The 13,851-nt window shown below is 41.5% G+C and overlaps 1 protein-coding gene across 3 annotated transcripts in view; it reads right to left on the bottom strand.

Annotated features, from left to right (window-relative positions):
* CAMK1D (calcium/calmodulin dependent protein kinase ID) overlaps window positions 1–13,851 on the bottom strand; it is a 426,399-nt gene that overhangs the window by 157,924 nt on the left and 254,624 nt on the right. For all 3 annotated transcript variants that reach the window (XM_080810380.1, XM_080810382.1, XM_080810381.1), the window contains one exon: window positions 10,477–10,551. In XM_080810380.1, coding sequence (XP_080666506.1) covers window positions 10,477–10,551 — 75 coding nt within the window. The remainder of the gene's footprint in view (window positions 1–10,476; window positions 10,552–13,851) is intronic.

Genomic DNA, 13,851 nt, shown 5'->3' with positions numbered 1-13,851 from the left:
ACTGGCAAAGAAACGGAAGTAAAAGTGTATAAACTACCCCCTTTGTTTGTGCTTGGGGCTCAGATCTTGGGAGATTACTCTCCTCTGAGCCTGCCAGCGTTAAATAAACCTCTGATCCTCCAAAGTCTCCAAGTGCCACTTGGTTCTTTGGCTAGGATCCAGCCACGGTTCCGTAACAGTTTCAGCCCAGATCATGATCTCACGGTCATGAAATTGAGCCCCTTATCAACCTGCTCAAGATTCTCTCTCTCCCTCTCTGGTCTCTCTCTCTCTTTCTCTCAAAAAAAAAAAAAAGTAAAAACTATTACAAGAAACAAAGGAGAATATTATACAATGATAAGACAGTCAATTCACCAAGAAGATATAAACACCACACATGGACAGAACAGCAGAGCTTCAAAATACACGAAGCAAATATTGATAGAACTGCAGGGAGAAAAAGGCAGCTCTGTGAAAACAGTAGGAGACTTCCATACTCTAATCTCCATAGCAGACAGAACAACCAGACAGAATATCAGTTAGGAAAACGGAGGACGCGGGCAACACCAAAGACCAGTTGGACCTTACACACACACACAGAATGCAATCCAACAAGTGCAAAAGACACATTTTTTCCCAAGTTCACGTGGAACATTTGCCACCATAGGCTATGCAAAAAAAACAAAAACAAACAAACAAAAACAAGGCTTAATAATTTTTAAAATGCTGAAAATCATATAGAGTATCTTTTCCAAGCATAGTGGAAGAAAACTAGAAAATCAATCACAGAAAGAAAACTGGAAAATTCATCAAAACATAGAAATCAAACAACACTTTCTTAAATAGCCATGAGGTCAAAGAAGAAATCACAGGGAAATGAGAAAATATCTGGAGACAAACAAAAATGAAAACATAGCATACCAAAACCTATGGGATGCAGCAAAAGCAGTACTAAGAGGAAAATTTATAGTTAATGTTTACACATGATTGTATATTAGAAATTTCATAGACTTGAACCTGGTAAAAGTGGTTCATGTTTATAATGGACCTTGGTTTTCTTTTTTCTTTACCTTCTTAGCTCTCTAAAGCCCTTTGTATCTCAATGGATTTTCCAGTGGCAGGAGGGGAAAAAATAACAGTATGTATTAAATTATTGGCCTGGAGGATGACAAAGCAGCAGCAGCAGAGCCCAAAGTACTGACTCCCTCCCCCAAGACTGGACCCCACAACAGACTAAACCCTCATAGACTGGACACACACACACCCCCGACAGATTGGACCCCTTACATTTTGGACCCCCATAGACTGAACTCCTCACAGACTGGACTCCCCTCAGACACCAGATCCCTCACAAAATAGACCCCCTCACAGACTGGACCCCCTCTCAGACTAAGCCACCTCACAGACAGGACCCCTTAGAGTCTGGACCCTTCACAGACCAGACCCCTTCATATACTGGGCCCCCTCACAGAATAAATCCCTCATGTCCTACCCAAGCTCCTTAATACTTCTCCCTGTATCAGCTCTTCAGCCTGGAACATACCCCACACCCCACCTACGACCAGCATAACCATCTGGCTTGTCCTAATCATCCTCTACCCAAGGTTATCTGCTCCACACAGCCTTCCCTGTGACCCAGAGTCCCTGCACAGTCCCCAAGGGTGAAGCGGTTGTGTGTCATGATTGCTTCTCCACAAAGAAAACCAGCCGTGCCTCCAACCCCTTCCCACCCACCCAATACTAAACAGAAGTCACTAGTCCCTAGGTTCTCAATTAGTGTCTGATGTGAACAAAGAGAAGATTTTGGAAATTTATATGTAAATAAATTAAGGTGGCATAGGCAGAATCACTTTTGTCTTCATTATTATGCTTGGCTACTTAAAAGACTTTCTATTGGGAGTAATAATTTGTGTTCTAAGTACAACTGTGTTCTGGGAACACACTGTATGAATTATGAATAAAATATCCACATGAAGCTAACACTGGCAACCCCCACAAACAGGGAATGGTACAAACAGCCTCACACAGACTCCAATGGAGTAGATTAACCATATTTTTCTCTTGGAAGCTACATACATTTCCATGTCTTGGACTGTGCAGGAATCTAAAATTTTTTAAAGAAAGTGTATTTAATTATTAGTGTTTCAAACTCAGCAGGTAAATTCTAGATACTTTAATACTATCATGAAATAAAATATTAGAAATATTTGTATCTTATGTGGAATATATGTAATGAAACATATAATATTGGTAAAACATGCTCATCTATTCCTTCATTAATCAACAAAATTATTTAAGAAAGAAACATGATCCTTGCTGTGTATGTTGAGATTAGTTTAGTGATTTCCTGTGATATTATTTAGTAAACTTCTTCCCCTCGCAAACCATAACAAAATACAGGATACTTTCTAGTTAGCTCTGCTGTTAAAATACTTCTTGAATCATAAATAATAATTTTTTCCTAGTAAACCAAACTATTCACATTAGTATTAACTACAAGATATTTTTCCTAGAAAATATCAGCAGTGGATGGTATTACGTTGGCTAAGTGCCATTTTCTAGGTCACTGGCTGGCTTGGGTAAAAGAGCCAATTTCTCTGCTCAAGTCCTTCTTGTAAAATTGGGATAAAAGTGGCTCCTGGGAGGTCTGGGGGACACAGCTGGCTAAGTGTCTGCCTTCAGTTCAGCTCATGAACCCAGGGTCCTGGGATGGAGCCCTGCATTGGGCTCCCTGCTCAGCAAGGAGTCTGCTTTTCCCTTTCCTTCTGCTCCCTCCTCACATGTGCTCTCTCTCTCTCTCTCTCTCTCTCTCGCTCGCTCACTCAAATAAATAAATAAAATATTTTTTTAAAGCGGCTCCTAAGTTTTTTGTAAGGTTTAAATGAGTGAATACATGTTAATCATTATCCTTTTTATATGTAATTATATTAATGGAACAAATACGTATTAAATGCCTACCATACCGTGTGCGCACTGTTCTAGCAGAGAATAAAAAGATGAGAGAAGTTTTCAAGGGTGACAAGTGCTATAGAGAAAGATCAAGTTAGGGAGGGGGACAGGGAGTGAATGTGAGCATGGCGGGAGGTGGTGGGGGTAGCTATCTCATACAGGGGATCTGGGGAATATCTCAATGAGAAGGTGCTTCCTGGCAAAATTTTGATTATTTCCTTCATTCCAGGCAAGGATGAAGTTCTCAAAGGGAAAGCATTCCACACAGAGAGAACACAAGGACAAAGGCCCACAGTGGTGCAGGCTTCACATCTTTGAGGACCAGCAAGGAGGCCAACGTGGCTGCAGGTGAATGAGGTCACGAGAGGGAAGGGGAGGATGAGGTCAGAGGGGTGACCTGGGGTGCAGGACACACAGTGCCCTGAAGGTTGTTCTAAGGACATGGTCTTTTACCCTGAGATGGGGAGCAAATGGGAGTTTCCAAAGTCTGGCTGATCTGCTAAGAAAGAACGGTGCAGTGGTGAAGGTTGTGGGGAGAAAGCTACGTTTTACAGACGATGGTGGCTTGAACCGGGGTAGTAGCTGTGGAGGTGACAGGACAGTGGCTAGATTGTCAATGGTCCTAAGCGGGGACCATGGGATTTGCCCATGGTTAAGGATTGTGAGATAGAAGTGCAAAAGATGAGTCAAGGATGACTATGGCTTTTGGCCTGAGCGACTTATAAGAGAGTTGCCATTTGCTAAGATGAGCTAAACAGCAGGAGAAGCAGATTTTGTGTCAAATTCAGGAGTTTATTTTGGATCTGGTAAGTGAGTGATGCTTATTACACAGCCAAGTAGGACTCTTGAGCAGAAAGTTAGATATACATGCATGGTTTCAAGGGAAGAGTCCAGGCTGATGATAGAAATTCAGGAATGACCCATATATAGAAATTTAAGTCTTACTGAAAATATGACATAATTCAATAGGGAATATAATATTTTTTAGGAAAAAATTAGTCATTCTGATATATCCTTTGAATTATACCAGCCTGAAGTATATTTTCCATCCTACGCTGGTATAGACATCAAAGGGGAGGGGTTGAGGGGTGTCCTTTATCATCTCCAAATATATGGGCTGATATTCCATAACCAAAGTCAGATGAGGAATGAAGTCTAAACAAATGGACTTCTTATCTGTAATTTATCTCAATGTCATCCTGACCTCATACTATCTAAAGAAGAATGGTCCAAAAATCGGCGTTCTAGAAAAGAAGATCATTCTCCAAAAACCCAAATAAAATCATAAATATAGACCACCGTAAACAATCAAGTGTCTTCTGCCATAGCGGCAAAGGAACAAATATGCTACAGTACTCAGAACTGAAATAGCAATTAGTTAAGTAATAAAATTAGGGTGTTGAGCATCTCCTATTCCATCTGAGCATCAGTGCCCAAGATGATGTTTCCTAGGAAACCAAAAACCTCCCCAGCACAAATGTTGTGAAATAAGTCCCCCCCAAATGTTGCATTCTAGACACTCCCCAAGGACTTAGAAACAAAATCAATCAGATCAAGTCAGTTAAAAAAAGACAGAATACATTAAACAAAGAAATAGAAGACTTACACACTGAAACTATAGGATGTTAAAAAAAAAATGAGAGATCTAAGTAAATGAGGGTTGGACCATGTTTATGGGTTGAAATATTTGATTTTTTTTAAGTTGTCAGTTGGTTGCAAACTAATACACAGATCCAATGCAATCCTAAACAAATTCCCAGAAGCCTTTCTGCAAGATAGATAGATAGATAAACTGATTCTGACATTCATATAAAATGCAAACAATCTAGAATACCCAAAGCAATTTTTTTAAAAAGATTTATTGATTTCAGAGAAAGACACAGAGAAATAGAAGCAGACTCCCCACTGAGCACAGAGCCTGGGGCTCTATCCCATGACCCTGAAATCATGACCTGAGCTGAAATCAAGTCAGATGCTTAAATGCCTGAGCCACCCAAGCACCCCTAGAATACCCAAAGCAATTTTAAGAAAATAATAACAAAGTCAAAGGACTATGATACCTGATTCAAGACCTATTAGAAAGCTACAGTAAACGAGATGGTATGGTATTAACAAAAGACAGATATATAGAGTAAGGGAACAGAATGAGTTCAGAAATTAAATCAGCCTTATATGGTCAACTGATTTTTGACACAGGTACCAAGGCAAGGAATTGAGAAAAGAAGAGTCTTTTTAAATAATGGTGCTAAATATTGGATATCCCAATGGAAACATAAAAGAATATCATCCTTATCTCATACCATCCATTAAAATTTAACTTGAAGTTTATCTCACAATAGACCTAAGTGGAAAAACTAAAACTACACAACTTCTAGAAGAAAAGAACATTTGCAAACTTAGGGTAGGCAAAGACTTCTCATACAGGACTTAAAAAGCACGAACCATAAGAGAAAATAAATAAACTGATGAGTTGAACTTTATCACCACTAAAACTTTTCCTATTCAAAAGGCGCCATGAAGAATTAGGTGTCGGTTTCTTGGGTATGACACCAAAAGCATAAGTGACAAAAGAAAAAAATGAGCTGATCTACATCAAGATTAAAAATTTTGAGAACACCACTGAGAAAGTAAAAGGACAACCCACAGGAAAAGAGAAAATATTCTAATGTATCTCTAAGAAATGACTTATACTAGAATATATATAGAAGTCTTACAGCTCAAAAAAAAAAAAAAAGGCAAACAACCCAATTTACAAATGCAGAAGGTATTTGAATAGATATTTCTTTGAACAGATACACAAGTGTCCAATAAGCATGTGGAAAGATGATGTACATTAGTCAACAGGGAAAGGTAAGTCAAAACTGAAATGAGACATCGCTTCACACCCGCAAGGATGGCTATCGACAGAAAGACAAATAATAAAGGAGTCCTGGAGAGGGTGTGGAGATGCTGGGATGTTCGACATCGAGTTACCCTTTGACCCAGCTGTTCCACTCCTCGGTATACACCCAAAGGAAATGAAAACATATGGTCACACAAAAATTTGCACATGGAAATGTCTAGCATCCTTATCATTAATAGCTGAAAAGTAAAAACTACCTAAATGTCCATCAACCAATGAATGGATAAGTAAAATGTGATATATCCATATAATGGGGTATTATTTGGCCATAAGAAGGAATGCAGTATCAACACACGCTACAACATGGGTAAATCCTGAAAACATTGAGCCACATGAAAGAAGACAGTCACCAAAGACCACACATCATATGATCTAGAACAGGCAAACGCATGGGAACAGAAAGTAAGAGGGCGGGGAGGGAAGGCCTGCGAGTCACTGCTGATGGGTATGGATCTCTTTTGGTTGTCCTCTTTTAGAACATAAAGTGTTCTAAAATTAGATTGTGTGATCGCTGTTCAACCCTGTGACTAAAACAAAAACCACTGAATTGTACACTTTAACTGCATGAATTGTACGGCATGTGGATTACATTTCAAGAAAGCAAGTTTTTTAAAAAAAGCTCTATGAAGAAAACAAAAAAAGCAATGGGAGAAAAATTCATATTACATGTATCTGACAAAAGATAGAATAAAGAACACTTACGACCCAATAATATGATGATAAACAATCCAATAAAAAGTGAGCAAAAGATCTGAAGAGACACTTCACCAAAGAAGATATGCCAAAGGCCCATCAGGATATAAAAAGATGATGACCATCAATTATCAGCAGGGAAATGCAAATTAAAACTACTGTGAGATATGAGTATACACCCATTAAAATGGCTAAAATTGAAAACGCAAGTCTGAAGTGTTGATAGGAACGTACAGTAAGAAGAATTTACAGACACTGTAGACAAAAACACAAAATGGTAAAACCACTTTGGAAAACTAACAGTTTCTTAGAAAGTTCAACCTAATCCCTACTCCATGGCCCACTCATTCTGCTCCAAGCTCTTCACCCACAGCAAGGCTCTCCATGAATGTTCATAGCAGCTTTGTTCATAATGGCCCCCAAACTGGAAATAATCCAAATGTCCAGCAATGGCAAATGGATAAAATGTGGACTAGTTGTAACAATGGAATACTACTCAGCAGTTAAAAAGAATGAACTACTGATTGTACCACCACACAAATTAACATCAGGAAATACGATGAGTGAAATAAGCCAGAGACAGGAAGTGTACCGCTGTATAATTCCATTTACTTCATATTTTAGAAAATGCAAAATCATCTCTAATGACTCTGAGTAGTTGCCTCCAGGGTCAGGGGTAAGGAAGGGAGCACATCAAAGGACAAAAGGGATCTTTGGGGTGATGGAAATTTTCTGGTTTTGATTATGGCGGTGGTTTGGCCAGTATGATTTGCTCTCACATTCATCACTGAATTGTTCACTTCAAATGGGGGCATTTAATTGGATGTAAACTATACCTCGACAAAGCTGATTTTTAAAAAAAGGAATGAGAACTAATGGAGAAAGAATTTATACACAAGTTAACAGCTGGAAATTAGCAAATCCAATGTTTGTGTAAATAGCACCCCTAAACTTCTCAAGGGTACATGTAAATCGTGTTCTCCTTAAACATTTTAAATGTTCCTTGCCTCTAGATCTGGATTCTGTAACTAACTTGCCTCACAAACTTCATATGGTAACCCAAGAGTTAATTCTAGCCCAACTCCTCTGGGTTATTACAAATTCTGAACGAATGTGAGGACATTTCAGGATAACTATGAAAAAGAGATAAATCTCTGATAGAAAAACTCAGGAAAGGGATGGGGACAGCTGTGCCCCAAGAAGACTTCCAGACTTTGTCCCCAGGTTCGTTCCATTCCGGACACTTTTATGTTCTCATGCTGACCTCACTTTATATAAACTGCTTCTGGTAAGGACACAATCAAGTTGCTTAGAAAGTCAGAATTTAAATCTACTTGAACTTCATCTCACAAAATGAAAGACCATCTGCAGAAATACTAATGAAACGAGACAGATGTCCATAAAGAAACAGTCTGTATTGAGAACCTGCTATTTATGGCACTCTTTATTTTGAATGCATTTATATTTTTTATACATTTTTCTCATTCAGAACTCACTATAACCTTCTAATGTAAATATTATGATGATGATGATGTCAATATTATTCTTTCTTTCCATTAAGGAAACTGATACTTAGAGAGGCCCAGTTACGTGCCCAAATTCACCCAGCTCATAAGAGGCAAGAGCTGAGATTTACATAACGGGAATGATTTTAACTGACTTACTTAGCGACATATCCATAAACAGAGAACTTAAAGCAAGTGAATACATATAGCCTGAATTCCAATACTAATGCTTTTTTTTTTAAATCACCAATAAAAACACATATTTAAATATTCTACTGACATTCCGTAGGGCTTTTTCTTGTCATTAAAATGTCATATTCTTCCTACCGGGAAGTCAGCATTTGCTGAGAAAGTGGTTCAGCTGCTTCTTTGAGAGGAGACTCTATTGTTAAAAGGAAAACCACAGCCCCCAAATAGCACCACCTAGGTTAAGGCCCCAAGTCAATAAACCAAGACTTAATAAATAACTTAATGGCAGTTTCAATCCCCCAGGAATGTAATTTTTAATCAGTCAATATAGAATTTCCTGATCAATACGAGGAAATTTACCGATTCTTCTCTTACCCCTTCTCTTCCCTTCAGGAGGGCAACCCTGCCTAAACAATGCATTTCTTGCTAATAAATTGCTTTTTTTTTTTTTTTTTCCTTTTTCAATCCTCTCTCTTTGCCTTTAAAAAACCTTTCTTTTGTTAGCTCCTCAGAGCTCTCTGCTTGCTAGATGGGAGGTCTGCCCAACTCGTGAATCATTTAATAAAGCTAACTAGATCTTCATATTTACTTGGTTGAATTTTGTTTTTTTAACACTATATAAAACAAAGTCACGTGAGCTTCTAGGGAGCGTCCCAAATTTAGGGAGAGCTACTGCTCTCAGGAGGAACCAGAGTGTGACAAATTATTAAACAGTATAGCAAGAAACCAGGAAAGATGACATTTAGGTAATCAAGGAGAACCAGCAGTCAAATCTGCTTAAACCATCAGTCTTATGGGGGGACAATGACACCCAAAGCTATAAAACTGGTCACTGATGTGGGAAACAAAGGCAAAAGAAAAAAAGTTATACTTCCTTACTACTTCTAGCCCACTGACACGTCCTTAGAACAGGGAGTGACCTTCCTCTAGGAACTCGGCTGCCTGGATCTTAATACTTTGCTTAGGCCAAGAGGTAATCTTAGCCCGACCCCCCAGGATCCTGGAAGTCTACTTTAACATATAAAAATTCCTTTGGAAACTTCCTTGTGTCTACCACCTCCCCACCAAGATACATGTTGGCAATCATTCTCCAAGCATACGACCCGGACCCCGATATACATCTGAAGAGTCTCATGACTGAGTTTCTACTAAACAGTCATAAACGACCTTTGTCTAACAATAGCCAGCCCCATCAGGGTCCTGGAATCCTTGTTTCAAAATAACCTGGAGGTTTGTGCGGTCCCTAACCCCTCCTCCCAGCTTAAAAGTATATAATGGGTCACCCATCACAACCCCAGGGGTCCTATCCGGTGCTTTAATAAAACCACGTCTCTGCCCTAAAGACATCTCGAGAATTCCTTCTTGGCTGTTGTCTTTGAACCCCAACATTTTCCTACATTGGTCACTACCTAGGACAGTCACTTGACAGAGAAAAATCAACCACATGCTTCTAGTCTGGATACTTTTTAAAAATGTTCGTACAAAAATGTTCTACAATGTCCAACAAAAATGTTCATGAAAAACAAAAACAAAAACCTACTAGTGGGGAGGGCAGGCTCATTTCATCTACCAGTTTATGCGTTACACTTACATGTGTCTTACATGTTTGGGTCAAGGTTCCACCTGAATATTCAGCTTTCTTATTTCCTCCCTCTTCTGGTAACCTCTGGTGTTAATGGAATGCAGAAGTCATCGCTGGGGGTGACGGTGTCATGGTCTGACCCAACTAGACTTGTCTCACGCCTGGCACGAGTTCTAGTTCAGTGCCATGTGCGTTTATGTGCCGACAGAGTAGCTGGAAGGACTGAGCCCACAGCCACCATCTGCTGCCCTCCCCCAGCATCCCTCGAAATGAAGACAAGGTGGGAGTTTCTCCTAGAGACGGGAAGGCTGTGTCCCTCACAGTGGGCCCACGGAAGTGTTTTCAGGAAGCAACATTTGGAGCTCGAGCATGAAAAAGCGAAAGAGACCTCCGAGGGGAGGCGCCCTGCAACGGCAGCAGTGGGCTCTATGGTGAGGACGAGCGATCACTGGTCCAGAGCAGCAGCTACAGAAACAGACCCGACGAGGCCCACAGACTCCCGTGGCTGGCCCACCAACCAGAAGGGCACCCGCATCTCCCGGGTCACTGCTCCCACTCCCACGGCTCACCTGGCCTGCTACCTCAGCTTCCTTCACTGGCCGGCACCCCCTCCTTTGAGTTTTCAATCCCCACCCCCCAGACCCCCTCCACACTCCTCAGGCAAAGGGGGTACTTACAGCTGCATGACCAAGTACAAGTGATTGGGGCTTTCGTAAATGTCCTCCAGGGCGACAATGTTTTCATGCTTAATCCTGAAAGAGAAAAAAGCACACACAAACAGAAGAGTGAGTATAATGAGGCATGAAAACTTCTTTAAAATATCCTTAGGGCAGAAAGTTCTAAGACAGAATCCAAACTCCTTAAGATGACCTTTGAGACTCTGAACAAGCTTGTCCCCAAATTGCCTTCTAGACCTATGTCCCACCATTGCTCTCCAGCTCTTCCTGAGGCGCCATACTTCCCCACGTGGCATCCCCAGGTGAGCTGTGGTCCCTGCATTCATTCAGGTGGATCCCAGCCATGGGCCAACTCTGTAAAAATCCTCTTAGACCTTTCAGGGCCCAACTCAACTGCTGAGCCCCATGGACAATGTCATCGCTCCCTCCTTTGGAGTACCACAGTGGCCCTCCCAGTGAACAGGCCAGGTCATCGTCTGCTCACCAAGCCCAGCCCCCTTGCAGACTGGGTGTTCCAGGGAATAGCTTCACTGTCACGTCCATGACTCCAGTCCAGGCAGAGGAAAACCAGACTGAGCCCCCTCAGCAGGGTTCTAGTTACCACCACCGCCAAAGGTCAACCCAAGACCCCAAGGCAACTAGACTGATTCCAGTCAAAATGTGGTTCCCAGACACAGCACCAGCACCTCCTGGGAGCTTGTTAGAAATGCAGATTCTCAGGCCCCACCCTGGTCAAATAGATCCAGAATCCCTGGGGGCAGAGCCCGGGAACTGGTTCAGTAAGATCCTGAGATGATCTGTATGCACAAAGCAGCAATCCGGTAGTCAACCCGTGCTTTTTAAGCTTCAGTGTGCATGCACGTTGACATGGATTCTGGGCTGCCCTCCCCATTTGGATCCAGTGGGGGCTGGGGCAGGCCTGAGCGTCTGTATTTCTAATAAGTTCCCAGGGGATGCTGAGTCTGAGTCAAGTGGCAAAGTCCTGACTCCAGAACTAAGAGAGAGGGAAACAGCCTAACACCAGGCCCTGGGAATTAGCCATTAAGAGTAGCTTTTGTTCAGAATATAAGGCAAACTATTTATTTTAAAGCATTTGCAAGAAGAATCATTTCATTACTCTATGAGCTAATGAACTCTTACCACCAGCCTCTCACGGACATGACTGCTGAACCATACAAAAGCAAGCATTTCATATGCAGATTCCCTTGGGCGCCCGGGGAAAGCAGGGACTATGTCTTACTTATTTCATTTCCCCTCATTCCTAGCATCCATCTGCTTAATAAATATTGGCTCAATGAGTGAATGATATTTAAAGGCTGTCCCTACTCAAGGGCAGAAATCATTATTTACTTAGGGGAAAATGGAGGCAATTTTCCGAAGTGTGAGCTGTCTTTCCCTCAAACAGAAGTTTATAGGGTGGAACAAACCAGAATATGATCTTCCCTCCTAGCAGATGAGAAAAGCGAACAAAACATGTAACTGAGGGCGGCAGTGTTTTATTCTGATTTCTACAGCTCTGATTAGTCAGAGGTGTTCTGATTAGCGGGAGTTCGTAGGAGCAGAGATGACAGATGACGTGAAATTCACTTTTCATCTGACTCCCGTCCACGGAGCTACAGCCTAATATTTACTTGTTAGCTGTGGTTACTTTGCTACCTGAGCAAAATAATATCCAAACTATATAAATAATTTCCATAATAATATTATACAGATAATATAATAATAGTATATCAGAGGAACCAAGTAAACTATGCTACCAAGGAAACCATGACAAATTAAGTTAGGACTGCTGAGATCCTAGATGTTTCTGGAATGATCATTATTGGATATCCTGAAAGAATTATGACCCCAAAAAGTACACAGCATATGGAGACTCCCAGTTTCTTAATTTTTAAGAATTTGCACTTAGTATCATTCTAAGGGGCACAAACATTTTCTTTCAGTGAGGTTAATCTGGGGTTTCGCAAAAAGCTTAGACTTATGGGGTGATATGAAAGAGTGGGGTTTACGTAAAGGGTTGCCAGTTACAATGCAGGGCACCTAGTTACGTTTAATTCTAGATAAACAAATACTTTTTTCAGTGTAAGTACATCCTGAATATTGCAGGGAATTTCTCTGACATTCAAGCATGTCTGAGCACCCCACATTTTCATGTGCTAAATCTGGCCACCCTGGGTACATGAATCACAGTCAATGGGCCTCTGGACTGAGCTTTGAGATTTGTACCTACCGTCTCCCCCCCCCACCCCCCCTCAGAGGTTGAGCCAAGAAGGTTATTCCAGCCCTGGAGTACAGCCATTAACACAGATTCAACTATATACAAAGAATTATTTCTGTGCAAAGCACTCGCCCAGCCGAAGTAGGGGACTCTAATAAACGAAGAACATAATCCCTTCTTTGGATGCAAGGGATAGAAAAATTAAAGTCTACTTAACCTGCCATTCTTACATGAGCCCTTGCGGTGGCGGAAAGATACCGCTTCTGACTCTCCCCCTCAGCTAATAAATCAAGCAGTCATTCAATTGTCATTTACTGAGTTTCAGCTCTGTTTCTGGAAGAATACTAGAAACATACAAAACAAGATTTTGCCTTCCAAAGATGGAGATACCCACGCAGCAGTTAGGGAAAATTAAATGCTAAACTCCTGTAGCATTGCTGTGAAGTTCAGAAAAAAGCAAGACCCCCGATGAGCCAGAAGTACAAGCGAAGGTCTCAGAATATGATGGGCGTCGTGCTGGATGAGTGATGTCTGAACAAGCAGACTGCAGAAACCACAGAGAAATCCTCACATGGCCTCTGCAATGTGTCTTAAGAAAAGTGGTTTAACTAACTTGTGGATGTTAGAACCTGATAGAAGAAAACATTCTGGCCCCCAACAGCTGTTCCTAGGTACATTATTCCACCCTCAGACTCTTTTAAGATATACAAAAACTGAATTTCAAGTTTTAGCACGGGGTACCTAGGTTGTCTCCACAAGCGTCAGAGGAACATCCCCCCACACACGTCTGGGCACCCCCCACGTACCAGGCACTGCACCAGGAGTCCCAAGAGCGCTAGGTCAGCCCTCGTGGAGCTCACACAGGTGGCCTTCCAGCTATAGCAAGGACACCGCCCAGCCAAAGCCAACCTTTCTCATATGTACCAGGAATCAGCCTCCTTGTAATGAGTGGTGACTCCTGGGAGTGACCGAGAACACGCTGACAGCCTCTTCTCATACTCCCACAAACAGTGGAGGGATACAGCGTCTACTTAGTGTTCTGTCCTTCTGGTTGACCAGTCCTCCTCCACTGGGGTTTCTATTCCTTTCATCCCACTATTGCCACTCATTGGTCCAGAACTGAGAGCAGTGATCCTGGTGTAAATTATAGCACCAAG

The sequence above is a fragment of the Martes martes genome (assembly GCF_963455335.1).
Source record: "Martes martes genome assembly, chromosome: 8".
NCBI lineage: Eukaryota > Metazoa > Chordata > Mammalia > Carnivora > Mustelidae > Martes > Martes martes.
The sequence above is the reverse complement of the archived record's forward strand: the minus strand, read 5'-3'. Positions and strand labels throughout refer to the sequence as shown.